At 49.5% G+C, this 16,273-nt stretch overlaps 1 protein-coding gene across 2 annotated transcripts in view; it reads left to right on the top strand.

The window, feature by feature from the left end:
* The window catches only part of REXO5 (RNA exonuclease 5), a 350,267-nt gene that overhangs the window by 106,540 nt on the left and 227,454 nt on the right, over window positions 1–16,273 (top strand). For both annotated transcript variants that reach the window (XM_078665078.1, XM_078665077.1), the window contains exon 12: window positions 2,633–2,814. In XM_078665078.1, coding sequence (XP_078521204.1) covers window positions 2,633–2,814 — 182 coding nt within the window. The remainder of the gene's footprint in view (window positions 1–2,632; window positions 2,815–16,273) is intronic.

Genomic DNA, 16,273 nt, shown 5'->3' with positions numbered 1-16,273 from the left:
AAGAAAACCCTTCCTCTTTTCACAATGCCTGCCCTACCCTTCCATTCCTTATCTATGTGCATCTTGTCCCTTCACCCACCCCTTCCCCCCAAGACCCCTGTTCTGTTTGTACATTTGGAGCTAGATTTCTCCTGTTCCTGTCTTACTTCGTAAGCATTATCTCTGCATTCCTCTTTCGCAGCACACACTATCACGCACATGTTGATTTAAGTATATTCCTCTGCCTCCCATGGCTAAACATGCACTATATACATTTCCACATTAAAATACATGTATTACTTAATGTGACTGTCCAAATCCTACCCTCTCCTATTGGAAGTTCGTCATAATCTTGTGTATTTTAAATTTAGCTAAATATTTTTTTTAACCTTTTTTCCTAATAACATCCAATATTAATTACAGCTTTACACTGGGAATAGTTTTGTAAAATTCCTCTCTTGTTTTCTCAACATAACTCATTTTTGTGATCATTTCGACTGTGTTGTAGAGATTGTATATTTTGTGAGTTTGAAGAAAAGCTAATAAGTGATTTCTTAACATCAGCAGTATTTACGTCCATAATGCTGAAGGATGAGCTGTGTGAAAGAACCCTTCCCTTACCTGGGGTGAGTTTTGCACACACTCTAGAAGTAGAGATGTCCTGGCCCTGCTATCTGCTTTGTTTCCTAAGTGCCCGTTTGATGTGTAAAGAGGAAGTGTGCTGATTTCCCTTTTTTTTCCTTCTTTTTTCCCTTCCTTCCTGACTGCACCACAGAAAGGCCAGGCTTTGTATTCTAACCTACTGTCTTTTACTTTTCGTATATGACCACAATGTTCCATGTATGTCATATACCCGTTGATTTTGAGAAAGGGAGAAGTGTCTGCCCTTAACCCGCCCCCCCTGTTATAATAATTGAAGGAATATTTGTGTCATTTTTGTGACTACAGTTTGCCCTACACAGAATGGTAACTGTCATAAGAGAAAGTATTGCTTATGCATCCTCTTCCATGTGCCACCATGTCTTGGAACTCAGCAAGGTTAAGACATTAGCCACCATATCCAATCTAAAGTGTGTCCTCTGTTGCCGCCTTTAGCCCTTGAGTTCTCGTAGGGCAATTGCTTTATTGCCAGATCTTCAAAAACCAATAACTTCAGCGCATTGGAAACAAAGCATTTTGAAAACCTGTTGATAGCCAAGACAGTATTCAGGAAATAATGCCCTAAAATCACAGAAGCTGAGGGGTTGGAAATACAGTGGTTATTGTATGGTCTTTGTGCTCCAGATCTTTATATTAGCATGCGTAATCTACAAGAAGGTTTCTTTCAACCTTCGAGACTCTGATGGAGTGTTTTAATTGTGAACTAGATCCTGAACAGCATTGCAGGATATTAGCACACATTCTCTTCTGTTTACACCCAGCAAAATGCATGATCTGTACCCAAAAGGTTGCCACCTTCCTGGATGCTTGGAAAACAAGGGCCTCAATGCTGTGACTGATCCACAGACCTTGCTCATTCCCTGTTGTATTGCTCGAAATCCATGACAATCGATTAGTGTGTTTAAATAAGTAGAGCTAGTCTTTGTGCTTCCTCGACAGGGGGAACGTTAGAAAGAATGTAGTAAGAAAACACAGTTGCATTTATCACTCCTCTTTTCTTCTTTTTGGATACTGTTTCATAAAGCTCTTTGCTCCATATTGACTGGTTGAATGTGTAAGTCAGTGTTCCTTTACTACTGATCTGTGACTGGTCACAGTTCTTTCATAGGGTCACCATGATGACGGTCCGAAGGTATCTGTCAAAATTGTTTGCAGTAACATAAGAAATGGTCTTGTGAAGTGGGTTTCATGTTTGATCAAGTCTTTCATAGAATTTCATTTCCCGCATTAGGAGTTATTTGTCAAACATCTCAACAACATGTGCTCCCTGGACCACTTTCAGTATGGCAGATCCCGGCAGCTTAAACTATGTATGAAAGTGCATGCCACAACATAGAGTCAAGCGTTTTCAAATCAAACAATTCTGCATTGTATATGTTATTATTGAATACATATTTATTATTTTGTGATTGGCAGAGGCATGCAACCAAAAAAAGCATAGATTGTCTAAATGACAGCGTTCAATATACAAAGAAAAAATGTGACTGTTGTACAGTTCCACGCTGACTTTTTTTCTAATAAGCAGAAAAAGCAAAACCCAAGAAAAGTATAAAATAAATCTAGTAAGGATGTTTTTAAAAAGGTTTACATTTGATTTGGTTTGCCCGCCTCCCATTAAATTAGCTGAAATTCATGGAAAAAGCTTTAAGCACTTACTAAGATAAAGGATGAGGCCTGTCTGCAGGTTTCATGATAGAATGAAATGGGAAACCGTGCAAGCAAATGGCTTTCAGCTGCTTTCCAAGGATGGAGACACTGCATTTCAGGGTGTTTTCAGTTCACTGTGGAGAAAGTGATACATTCTCATAACATGTGCACAACAGATAACTCAGTTGAAATAGCTATCTTTGGCATTGCAGAGGGTTACATAATATACAGCGGTGTGTTCCAGGGTGTCTCACTGATGTTATTTAACTTGCTATTCTGATTTCTGCTGTCTCTCATATCCACCACCTTCATTCACTTCTTACTTCCTACGTTCTGTTTATTTCAGGTTGCTGAGCTGAACCTGGATCTATGTCTGAAGCAGTCAGTACCGATAAATGGTATGGTTCAGAAAGCTACTAATATTGAATTGCATCCACCACAAGATGCAGCCGCACTCAAGACCACGAGGAATGGAATGTCCAAAGAGCCCAAGATCCTTTCAAGTGTATCTGCAGCGGATGACCCCAGGTATTCTGAAGGATGACCCATTTAAGGAAGGGATGTGTTCTATTGGCTGAGTTTCAAAATTCAGCGCATGAAAAGATTAAAAACATGGCTTCCAAATATTCCCAAATGGTTCATTCCTAAAAAAAAAAATTGTTTTTTTCAGAATCTCAATCCTGTGATTTGGAGTTCCTATGTCCTACAGGGGATTCTGCTCAAAGTTCATCTTTAGATGAGAAAATTCATTTACAGTCCCACCATAGTCAAGGTTTTAGACCTGCAGAATTGTTTCTGTAAGCAGTGTGTTACTCAGAAGAGACGTGGGATGTCAAACCATATCTGGGTTGACATTAGAGCAACTTTGCATGGTGCAAAAAAATCAGTTTTAAGCCAATTGCATAATTTTTGCTGCTTAACACAGATTGGAGCATATAGAATTTGCTCCTGGTAAACACGGCATGAAGCAGTTCCACAATATTTTGTCTGTGTTTACACTAGAAGTATAGAAAAAACATTTTCCTCACTGTTAATGTTGATAGATGGAACTATAGGGAAGAGAAGCCTCAACGGCAGTTGCAAAATACTCAAAATGTCAAGATATCTAATTCCTAGTAGATTAACTGGTTTCTGTCTGGAATCCCTGACTTGCTCTTTGTTCCTTGGCCAAGCATCACAACCCTCCTTTAATAATATTGCTTGTGGTAGATAGCCAGCAGCACCAAAGCAACATTACACTTAATAAATAAGTACACATTTCCAGATTAATTTAATTAGAACGAATACCATTTAGGATAAAATCATACCAAAACATTTGGTATTGAGTGTATGGCTCAGGAGTTCTCAAATTTTGATTTGTTTCCCTAAGATTAGAAACTAAAGATCCAGTGCAAATCAATGGGCTCAGTCGATGATGACCAGGGCTCCTCTGAGGCCAGTAGGTTACGAATCAAGGCTGTTAGTTTGCCCTAGTCACAGTTTATGAAGGCCCACCACCGAGGTGTTCAAAATTGGGTTACTGATGAAGTAGGTGAAACCCTACTCACACAGCAGCCACAATTTTTGTCAGGACAAAGTCACAATTAAACCCTATATTAACCTACGCTTAACCCTCTGGTAACTTGGCACAAAAGCAGTTGGGCTTAATTTGGAGACAATGTGCAAAGTATTTTTGCAGCACTTCAAAAGTAATGAAGTGAAAACACAACCCAAGAAAAATCCCACACCATTTTAGAAAAATAGAGTAAAATGTATTTGAGACCAAAGCAACAAAAATCCAACCCTTAGAGCCAAAGCTATGCAATGTTAAATATATCAGGTAAGTAAAGCACCTTAAATCCCAAGCCACCACTTGCAGTTATCTGGCTGTATAAGACCTGGTGAAAGCCACAAGTTCAGGCCAACCAAGATATAGAGTTGCCTTCACAATCCACTGCGAAGAGTTCCGTTTGTGGTGGAAGGGGCCACAAGGAGCAGGGAGACCAACTGACGGTCGTCGCTGAAGCGCAAAGATCCTGTTGCCACTGGTCTTGGCGCTTATGTCCCTGTAGCTCAGAACTGGAGGTCAGTCAGCTGACCCTTTGTCACTTCAGCCTGGGGTGCAGGATGCAGGTCCAATATTCAGTCTCAGCAAGCAGGGCAGCTGGCACCAGAGAAGCAGGGCAGCCAAGTGGCAGTACTTTTGGCAGCAAAGCAGCACTGCAGTCCTTCCGTTGCATCCAAAGGCCCAGGAGTGTACTGAAGAGTTGGGTCTGAGGCTCCAGTATTTATACCTGGTGCCCACTTTGAATTAGGGATATTTCTAGAGAATTCCCATTCAATCAATCAATCAATCAATCAATAATTTGTAGAGCGCGCTACTCACCCGTTAGGGTCTCAAGGCGCTGGGATGGAGGGGAGTTGCTACTGTTCGAACACCCAGGTCTTGAGTTGTTTCCTGAAAGAGAGATGGTCCTCGGTCAGCCGTAGGGGCGTGGGGAGGGAGTTCCATGTCTTGGCTGCCAGGTAGGAGAAGGATCTTCCTCCGGCGGTGGCTTTGCGGATTCGTGGGACGGCGGTGAAAGCGAGGCTGGCGGATCGGAGCTGGCGGGTGGGTGTGTAGAATGTGAGGCGGCTGTTGAGGTATTTGGGGCCCATGTCGTGGAGAGCCTTGTGTGCGTGGGTGAGGAGTCTGAACGTGATCCTCTTGCTGACGGGGAGCCAGTGCAGGTCTTTCAGATGGGCAGAGATGTGGCTGTGACAGGGGATGTCCAGGATGAGTCGTGCAGAGGCGTTCTGTATGCGCTGGAGTCTTTTCTGGAGTTTGGCTGTGGTTCCAGCGTAGAGGATGTTCCCGTAGTCCAGTCGGCTGGTGACGAGGGCCTGGGTGACCGTCTTCCTGGTGTCGGTGGGGATCCACCGGAAGATCTTTCGGAGCATGCGCAGGGTGTTGAAACAGGATGACGAGACGGCGTTGACTTGCTTGGTCATCGTGAGGGCTGAGTCCAGGATGAAGCCCAGGTTGCGTGCATGGTCCGTGGACTTGGGGGCGGTGCCCAGCGCAGAGGGCCACCAGGAGTCGTCCCAGGCAGAGGGGGATGGTCCCAGGATGAGGACTTCCGTCTTGTCTGAGTTCAGTTTCAGACGGCTGAGCTTCATCCATTCCGCGACGTCTTTCATTCCTTCCTGGAGGCTGGCCTGGCGGTGGCGGGGTCGTTGGTGAGGGAGAAGATCAGCTGGGTGTCGTCAGCGTAGGAGATGATGTTAAGGTTGTGTTGGCGTGCGATGGCTGCGAGAGGGCTCATGTAGACATTGAAGAGGGTGGGGCTGAGCGAGGATCCTTGAGGAACGCCGCAGATGACTTTGGTGGCCGCGGATCGGAAGGGGTGGAGGCGGACTCTCTGGGTTCTTCCGGTGAGGAACGAGATGATCCATTCCAAGGCCGCTCCTTGGATTCCGGTGTTGCTGAGGCGCCGTATCGGGGTGCGGTGGCACACGGTGTCGAAGGCTGCTGAGAGATCCAGGAGGATGAGGGCAGCTATATCCCCGTTGGCGAGCAGGGACCTGATGTCGTCGGTAGCTGCGATGAGGGCGGTTTCGGTGCTGTGGTTTGCTCGCAAGCCGGACTGCGAGGGGTCGAGGGATCCGTTAGTCTCGAGGAAGGCAGAGAGTTGTTTGTTGACGGTCTTCTCAATGACTTTGGCAGGAAAAGGGAGGAGCGAGATGGGGCGGAAGTTCTTGAGGTCTGTGGGGTCCGCGGTGGGTTTCTTCAGGAGGGCACTGAGCTCTGCATGTTTCCAGCTCTCCGGGAAGGTGGCGGATGCGAAGGAGCTGTTGATGATGTATCGGAGTTGGGGTGCGAGGATGGAGTCAGCTTTGTTGAAGATGTGGTGTGGACAGGGGTCGGTTGGGGAGCCGGAGTGCATGCTGTTCATCATGCGGGTGGTGTCTTCGGTGCTGACCGGGGTCCAGGTGCAGAGGGTGGTGGTGGGGGGCGCTGGTTCGGTGGTCGGGTGCGTGGTCTGTTCGCCGCAGCTGTTGTGTATGTTTGCAATCTTGCGGTGAGTCGCAGAGGTCTTGCGAGGGTGTGATGTCGTTGTTGCAGGCGCTGGGGTTTGAGAGCTCTTTAACAATGCTGAAAAGTTCCTTGCTATTGTGGGTGTTGTTGTCCAGTCGTTCTTTAAATGATGTCCTTTTGGTGGTGCGGATCAGCTGGTGGTGTTGGCGGGTGGCGTACTTGAGGACTGTCATGTTTTCTGCTGTCTGGTCGCGGCGCCAGGCTTTCTCGAGGGTGCGGCAGGATTTCTTGGAGTTTTTGAGGTCGTTGGTGAACCACAAGGTTTTCTTGCAGCCGGGTCTGCTGGGAGGGTTCTTCAGTGGTGCAAGCGGATAGCGATTTCTCCTGAGGCGGAAGCCGGGAGTAGGCCTGCACGATTTTAAATACTTTGAGTGTCACAATTAACTTGTTGTTTTTACCTGCTTACTTATTCACTTTGCCCAGGGCGCCCCCACACTCTTAATCAAACCGCGCAGCGGAGTTTAACGCTGCTGCGGGACCTTGTTATTGCCGCCATTCACGCCTCCCACACAGACCACGCCCCTTTTTTGAGAGGCCACGCCCCCCATCGCCACTTCTTAAGACGCTGATCACAAGCGCCACGCCGATAGCGATTTCTCCTGAGGCGGAAGCCAGGAGTAGGCCTGCACGATTTTAAATACTTTGAGTGTCACAATTAACTTGTAGTTTTTACCTGCTTACTTATTCACTTTGCCCAGGGCGCCCCCACGCTCTTAATCAAACCGCGCAGCGGAGTTTAACGCTGCTGCGGGACCTTGTTATTGCCGCCATTCACGCCGCCCACACAGGCCACGCCCCCCATCGCCACCTCTTTCCTCTATAAAAATGTGCATAATCCGGTAGCACAGCGGGCGCGTCGAATGCGCGCCGAAGGCACGCCTAAGGCAAGCCCGTCTGCACCCGTCCGCGACCGACCGGGACACGGGGCACAACACCATGCGCGACCACTTACATACACCTCTGAACAACTGCGCTCCTTCAAAAAGAGCTGGCTGCTGAATCCCGCAACACTGTCCTATGTTCAAAAGCTTGGCATCGCTTCCCCTATATCCATCACGCCCGTTCCTCCCCCCCCTCCCACTACTGCCCTCCTCCTCAATACAAGATCAGCTGTCAAGCACCAGACCGAAATAAGACTTTCTGTTCTTGACCGAAACCTGGTATAGATCTGATTCCCTGCCAAGCGTCCTAGCCTCCCTCCCGCCCCACTACGCCATGCTTCGCGCTGATCGACCTGAGAATAAAGCAGGAGGCGGGGTAGCCCTGATTGCTCGTAAGGGTTTTCATTTTCAGATACTGGCCTCGCCCATACTACCTGCAGCCGACTGCCTTGTAGTACGATCCACCTCCCTTAAGACCCCAGTCACCTGCGTACTAACCTATCGACCACCTCAGCCGTCCCCCGGCTTTCTCTCTGCCTTTCAGAACTTACTGGCCACCTTGGTAGTCAATAGTGCCTCTGTCCTTGTCCTGGGTGATTTTAACTTTTGGCCTACTGACCCTGCCGAGGACTCCGTCTCTAAGGATTTCACTCAACTGCTCCTCAGCCTTAACTTTACCCAGCACGTTCACGGCCCCATCCACATCCGGGGCCACATCCTTGATCAGGTTTGGACACTTAACATCCCAATGTCCACCCCTACTATCTCGCCCTGTTCCTGGTCGGATCATTCCTTGCTCGCTTTTTCCCTGGATTTGAGCCATAAAACATCTCTTCCTCTTCCCAAAAACACCTGGGCTAGGAACTGGCATAAAGTTGATATCCCTTCTCTTTGCAACTCGTTAGCGGCCACCTGCCCTGATCTTTCGGGCTCGGACCCCCACTCCCAGGCTGCCACATTAGATCGCTGGCTCACCAACGCCTGCGACCCTGTGGCCCCCCCCTGAAGCAGGTTACCATCAACCGCACCCATAATGCCAACAAATGGTTCAGCCCTGGCCTCAAAGCTAAGAAATTAGAGCTAAGGCAGGCCGAACAAGCCTGGAGAAGAGCATATTGCTCCACCTGCAGACAACACTTCATCACCGTACTTAATGAATACAAAGTAGCTATTCTGACAGCCAAGATCGAATATTTCTCTGGGCGCATCCTAGCTGCAGAAAGCCAGCCTCGTGAGATCTTTTCCACCGTCCACGAGCTGGCATCATCGGACAGAACTCTACCCAAGATTCCCCCCTCTCAGGCCTTATGCGACTCGCTCAACGAGTTTTTTATTGATAAGATAGCCCTCATTAAAGCCAATATTCCCCCCCCTCCCCTTCACCCCTCCCCAACCCCCTGATAATAACTGCTCCCTCACTTTCATCCCCCCCACTCACTAGAGAATCCTTGCCCCACCTACTCAGCCGTGTCAAGTCGGGCTCCCCAGTTGACATCGGCCCGGCACTCATTCTCCGTCAGTTCTTCTCGGTATGCCCATCCCCCGTCCTCACTTTCCTGAAAAACTGCTTTACCTCTGGCTTCGTTCCGGCTTCCTTTAAGACCGCCATAATCCTCCCTATCCTAAAAAAACCTGGGGCTGACCCCTCTTCCCCGGCAAATTACCGCCCCATATCTCTTCTCCCTTATTTGGGAAAGGTAGCAGAGTCCCACGTCACCCAGGTGCTCAGCTCCTTTATAGAAAACAGTAACCACCTTTCACCCTGCCAGGCGGCTTCCGCCCCGACACTCCACGGAGAAGGTGGTCATTTCAGTCATGGACCAACTCAGGGAGGGACTCGATTCCAACATCCCCCAGGCCCTGGTCCTTCTCGATCTGTCCGCCGCTTTTGACACGGTAGACCATTCCATCCTTTTGTCCCGTGTCAAGGCGGCGGGCATAGGGGAACAGGTTCTAACCTGGATAGGCTCCTTCCTGGAAGACCGCACTCAGGCGGTTCACCTTGCCGAATTTTCGGCCCCACCTAGCAGGGTGAAATGTGGCGTCCCACAGGGCTGTTCTCTCTCCCCCCTTTTGTTCAACCTTTACATTTTTCCTCTTATTTTTGCACTTCAACAAATGGAGGTCACAGTTTATAACTATGCTGATGACCTCCAACTCATTTTTCCTCCCCTTCACTTGCCACCTCCAGCTTCCAGTCCGTCTTGCTGTTTATCCGGGATTGGAGGAATGCTAACCATCTTAAACTCAACCCGGATAAAACTGAGCTGATTCTGACTGGAGGCAGTGGCAATCCCTGGTCGCCCTCCTTTTGGCCCTCTTCCTTTGGTCTTCCTCCCACCCCTTCTCACTCTGTCAAGACCATTGGTATCACACTCAATCAGCACCTGACACTTCACTCCCATATCAGTTCTGTTGTCTCTTCTTGCTTTTTTAGGTCGAGCTGACGTTAGCATTCATGCGAAGCATGAATGCTGTCAGCTCGACAACTAATGTGATCCGTTTTTAGGAGAGTGGACACCAAAGTGTTACGAGCGTGTTCAGTGCCGGATTTCACCTCGGGAGCGCGCAGCATTGTCTGCAGTGGCAGTGTCAGTTTCGCTTTTGTATTACTTTCGTTTTTCCGAGGCTGGCTGAGGGTAGCTTGAAATGAACAGGCTTGCTTTGAACATCATGAGTAATTATTTCTAGCCGTCTTGTAATGAACATGCACGCTGGTATTCTTTTTAAAACACTTCTTTGTAAAGGCACATTTTTAATTATCGGAAGCATCACAGTGAATAAATGGGTCAAGCTGCTGGTTTATTTATTTATTATTTTGGCGTCATATTTACTTTTACATTTAAATGAGTGGCCCCCACCCCTCTGCATGCACGCACGCACACACAGGCGCACACACACACACACACACATACACACTGCCGTCCTGCACCCCCTGCATACACACAGACACGCAAGCACGGAGCCCCACTCACCCGGACTTCTACTCGTCCCGCTCCGGGCTGCTCCCTCCGGCGTCAACGGGCACAGGGACACTGGCACTCCGCTCCTTGGCTTCCCGGGCGGACGCCGGCTGCATGCAGGGCTCTCCTCTCTCTGCTCCGGAGCCTTGCGCCAGCCATTGCAGCCTGCCTCCTGGGAAGCTCCGGTCGCGGTCGACTTCCTGCTTCTGGTCAGGCCCCGCCTCTGTCTCGAGGAGGGCTGCCTGACTTCCGCCCAGCCCGGCCTGCTTTCGCTGGAACAGCCGCTGGACGATCAGAGCCATCAGACGAGCACAAGAGGTTTACGGTAAATGTCTTTTTAATTTTTTTTTTTATAAACACTATTACTAGCCTATGCACTGATTCTCTTATCCCATACCCGCATATGCTATCTCTCATCACGCATCTCACTATATGAGTGACATTTTGATAACGTATGAAACTTTTTGAGAGGCACTTCACTGCGAGTAGAAGGCGGCAGTTATGTCGTTGTAATAAAATGAATATAAGAAATAGATTCCTTTGTGCGTTACAGTAGGCACTTAGCTTTGTTCCCATTCAAGCATGGGTTTCCCCGGTCCAACATACAAGTGGCGATGACTAAAAATACAGGACTGCCTGAACAAATAAACTTTCAAACAACACAATGATTTTGGACTTTAAGCAAAAAAAACCTGATAGATTAGTTTTGTATAGCCCACTGTTAAACAGCGCCTTCACTGAGTGAATTTAATTGTCCTGGTGGCAGACACTCACGAAAGCTACACAAATGAAGCCTTTTTTCCTACATATTGCCCCTTTGTTTCTCTCTTCTCTGCTTTATATCAACCGCCTCAATACAATTTCTTTTCCCCTCTGCCTTTCTCTTCAACTCTTCTCTCATCTCCCTGCTCTCGCTCTCCCTCCCTACTTACACCCTCCCCTCTATCCACACCCTGTGATGTCGGCTTACAGGCCCTCTTGCCGCACATGGAATCTACCCGTCTCTCACTGAGAGTGACTATTTTAAGTGAAAGTCGATGACATTATGTAAGCCACTGGTTTTTAAATGCCGCAAACTTTTATCCCCCTCCTGTGATGTGAACCTTCTTTCGGGACGTGGTCGCCTATCGCCACCTGCAGGCCAAAACTGCAGGCCTCACACCCTCACTCACCCTCACTCACCCTCACACCTCCTCACCCTCACACCTCCTCACCCTCACACCTCCTCACCCTCACACCTCCTCACCCTCACACCGCCTCACCCTACCCTCACTCATCCTCACTCATCCTCACTCACACACCCTCACACACCCTCACACACCTTCAGACACCTTCAGACCGTCACACCCCCTCACCCCCCTCACCCTTATCCTCACACACCCTCACTCACCCTCACCCCCTCACTCGCCTTCGCCCCTCACCCACCCTCACTCACACCCTCACCCACCTTCATACCCTCACACACCCTCATCCTCACTCACCCTCACACCTCCTTACCATCACACACCCTCACATCCTCACCCACCAACACACCCTCACCAACACACCCTTACCCTCACTCACACCCTAACACCCCCTCACCCCCTCACCCCCTCATCCCCTCATCCCCTCATCCTCATTCACCCTCACACCTCCTCACCATCACACCCCCTCACCCACCCTCACACACCCTCATTCACCCTCACACACCCTCACTCACTTTGACACCCCCCACCCTCACACCCTCACCCCCTCATCCTCACTCACCCTCACACCTCCTCACCATCGCATACCCTCACATCCTCGCACCCTCACCAACCCTCACACACCATCACTCACCTTCACACCCCCTCACCCCCTCATCCTCACACACCCCTCACCCTCACAACCCTCACACCCGCACTCACCCTCACCCCTCACTCACCTTCACACCCTCACACCCCCTCACCCTCACACACCCTCACCCCCTCACCCCCTCATCCTCATACACCATCCCTCACCCTCACACCCTCACTCACCCTTACACCCTCACACACCCTCACTCACCCTCACCCCCCCTCACTCTCCCTCACACCCTCAGCCTCACCCCCCCATCACTCACCCTCACACCCCATCACCCTCACACCCCCACTCACCTTCACACCCCCTCACCTTCACCCCTCACCCCCTCATCCTCCTACACCCGCACTCACCCTCACACACCCGCACTCACCCTCACACACCCGCACTCCCCCTCCCACCCTCACTCACCCTCCCACCCTCACTCACCCTCACACCCTCTCACCTTCACCCCTCACACACCCTCACTCACCCTCACTCACCCTCACCCTCACACCCTCCGCCTCACACACCATCACTCACCCTCGTCACCCTCACACCCTCATTCACCCACCCTCACTCACATCACACCTCCTCACCTTCACACACCCTCACATCCTCACGCCCTCACTCACACCCTCACCCACCCTCTCACCCCTCACCCCCTCATCCTCACCCACCCTCACACCCCTCACCCACCCTCACACCCTCACTCACCTTCACACCCTCACACACACTCACCCTCACACCTCCTCACCATCACACCTTCACATCCTCACCCACCCTCGCACCCTCACCCACCCTCGCACCCTCACCCACCCTCACTCACCTTCACCCCCTCATCCTCACTCACCCTCAAACCCTCATCCTCACTCACCCTCACACCTCACTCACCCTCACACCTCCTCACCCCTCCTCACCCTCACACCTCCTCACCCTCACACCTCCTCACCCTCACACCTCCTCACCCTCACACCTCCTCACCCTCACACCTCCTCACCCTCACACCTCCTCACCCTCACACCTCCTCACCCTCACACCTCCTCACCATCACACCTCCTCACCATCACACCTCCTCACCATCACACCTCCTCACCATCACACCTCCTCACCATCACACACCCTCACATCCTCACACCCTCACTCACACCATCACACCCCCACACACACTCACCTTCACACCCCCTCACACCCTCATCCTCACTCACCCTCACACCTCACCATCACACACCCTCACAGCCTCATCCTCACCCACCCTCACACCTCACCATCACACACCCTCACTCACACCCTCACACACATACAACCACGCACACACACACAACCACGCACACAACCACGCACACAACCACGCACACAACCACGCCCAACCACACACCCAACCACACACATACAACCACACACATACAACCACACACATACAACCACACACATACAACCGCACACATACAACCGCACACACACAACCGCACACATCTATCTATCGCCCTGACCCTATCTATCGCCCTGACCCTATCTATCGCCCTGACCCTATCTATCGCCCTGACCCTATCTATCGCCCTCACTCAATCTATGGCACCACCACAGCATCACTCAGGGGCACCACAGCATCACTCAGGGGCACCACAGCATCACTCAGGGGCACCATAACATCACTAAACGCCACACCATCACTCAGCGCCACCACAGTATCAATCTGTGCAACCATTCAACAACAACTGGTTCAAATATGTTCTCTCAATGTTTCAAGCTTTATTACAAATGTCACAAAAAGTTGGTAATATTTCACTTCTGTTCTTGGATTTTCATCACAATAAAATACACTGAACATATTCTTCACAAAAGTTATTTACAAAAGTTTAAGATATTGCCATTATAAGTTACAATAACTTTTATTTAAGTATTAATTATTGAAAAAAATTAAAAGCCATTGTTATTTGTAATATCAATACATCTAAGTCACGTAAATACAAAACATGTTGCATTACAAATGCCTATAGGTGTCACAATTACAAAAGATAAAAGTATTGGCATTGAAAATGACAAAGCTATTAATTTCGCTATTTTGAAAACAAACACATAAATAAAAAATGTGTCATTTACAAGACCAATAGCTCAAACTTTCCTAATGCGAGACCTATTGCATTGCAAATGCTTGTTACTTTACGTATTATCAGGAAAGCTTCCCGTTTTTTTTCTCCCTCTGCACTTAAACTGATTGTAATGGCCATGGTCTTATCCAAGATCGACTACGGGAACATCATTTACAATGGCGCTCCCGCCTACGCACTCCAACGCCTCCAGCTAGTGCAGAACCAGGCAGCTCGCCTGGTGCATGGCCTATCGAAATATCATCACTCTTGCCCCCTTCTCTCGGCCCTTCATTGGCTGCCAATTAAACAAAGAGCCCTTTTCAAACTTGGCTGCCCTACTTTCCAAGCTCGGGCGGGCACTGCCCCTGCCTTCATTAATTCTGCCATCACCAATTATAGTCCTGCCAGAGACTTACGTTCCTCTACCAAATCCTTGTTAGTTATTCCCCGGTTCAAGAAAAAACGATCCGGTGGCCAGAAATTTTCGGTACTTGCACCTACCTTCTGGAATTTCCTTCCCCCCCTTCTCAGATCTTCCCCCTCCTACACAGAGTTTCGTAAAGCCCTTAAGACTTTTCTGTTCCAGCAAGCTTTTAGCCTATAGCCCCCGATATCCTCCCCAGTTCTGAAATCCTATAGCGCCAAGAAAATGCCTAGTGAATGTGCGCTCTACACATTGCTAAAAATTCAAATTCAAATGCAAGATCATTGGCGCAGTTGGTGTGAGGTTGCGGGCTGCTTCGTTGGGGTCCGTCGTGTTGGTGGGAGGGTTCTGGCTGAGGGAGGTGGTGAGTTGGTCGGCGGTGATCTTGCTCCAGCTTCTGCGGGGAACCTGTTGCGGGTGGTGAAGGGTCGTGGTTCTCCTGAATTTGAAGTGGACGCAGCTGTGATCTATCCAGTGTAGTCCGGTGGAGTGGCTGAAGGAGATGTGCTTGCTGGAGGAGAAGATCGGGTCGAGCGTGTGGCCGGCGTAGTGGGTGGGGGTGTTCACCAGTTGCTTGAGTCTGAGGTTGGCGAGGTTGTACAGCAGGGCGGCGGTATTGCTGTCATTGTAGTTCTCCAGGTGGAAGTTGAGGTCCCCTAGGAGGATGTAGTCCGAGGAGGTGAGGGCGTGCGGGCTGATGAAGTCTGCGATGGCTTCGCTGAATTGTGTGCGTGGTCCCAGGGGTCTGTAGATGAGAGTGCCTCTGAGGGTGGTCTTGGGGTCGGTGTGTATCTGGAAGTGAAGGTGCTCGGCGGCGGTGAGGGTGTCGTCGGAGTTGGTCGTGATGCGGATGATCTTTCTGTGGACGATGGCGATGCCTCTTCCGGTTTGGTTGACGCGGTCCCTCCGGGTGATCTTGTAGCCATCCGGGATGGCTATGGCAATGTCAGGGGCTGAGGAGGCCTTTGAAGTCCTGTGTCCCCTGCCTTGCCTCCAAGCTAGCTTCATGAACAATACAGTGGTCATACGTTCTTTGTGTGAAAGCAGAGCACAGCCTATTCAGTTACAAGTAGGGCTGTGCCCTGCTCCACCCCACTATCCTGCCCGTTGATTGCGCCTCCAGGCACACCTAATCCCTCTATTGTGTGACTGTCTGAGAGGAATAAACACAAAGTCCAACTACACCCAGTCATGTGACCCAGGGGTAGACTGCAGGTACCAAACGGTTAGGGCAGGAAAATGCCAACTGACTAAAAGTGTATAGCACACAATGTTATTGACTGGTGGTCAAAATCCATCTACATTTCGCTCTCCAGTCGTCTAACAAGTACATGAGACCATCATCCGGACAAAGTGTTGAGCTTAGTATATGAGTAGAAGACCCTTTGAATACAAATTAAATCTTACTAATTGTATAACCACAGTCCCAACAGAATAAAGGACCAACACAAGAGGAATAAGTCAAGAGTCTCAATGACACGGGCAACCTGTGAAGAATTACTAGCAATCGATGTATAGATTTTGTTTTTTAAATGCCCTCCCCTGTAAAACGAAAACACTTGGGGATCCAAACATAGTCTGCTGAGTAATACCAGATTCACTTTATTCTGTTGGGACTGTGTATCGAAACATTGATGGATTATGACCACCACAAGCGCGAACTATGAGGACTCCTAAGCTTCTCCTCCAGGAAAACCTACATAACAAAATCAAGGAGTACTTAAAGATTGATTAGTCCCCTGTCAGTCTCGGTCAGTTTCTGTGGTACAACA

Source organism: Lissotriton helveticus, chromosome 10 (assembly GCF_964261635.1).
Source record: "Lissotriton helveticus chromosome 10, aLisHel1.1, whole genome shotgun sequence".
Classification (NCBI taxonomy): Eukaryota; Metazoa; Chordata; class Amphibia; order Caudata; family Salamandridae; genus Lissotriton; species Lissotriton helveticus.
Note: the sequence above shows the minus strand (reverse complement) of the source record. Positions and strands in the feature narration are given on the sequence as shown.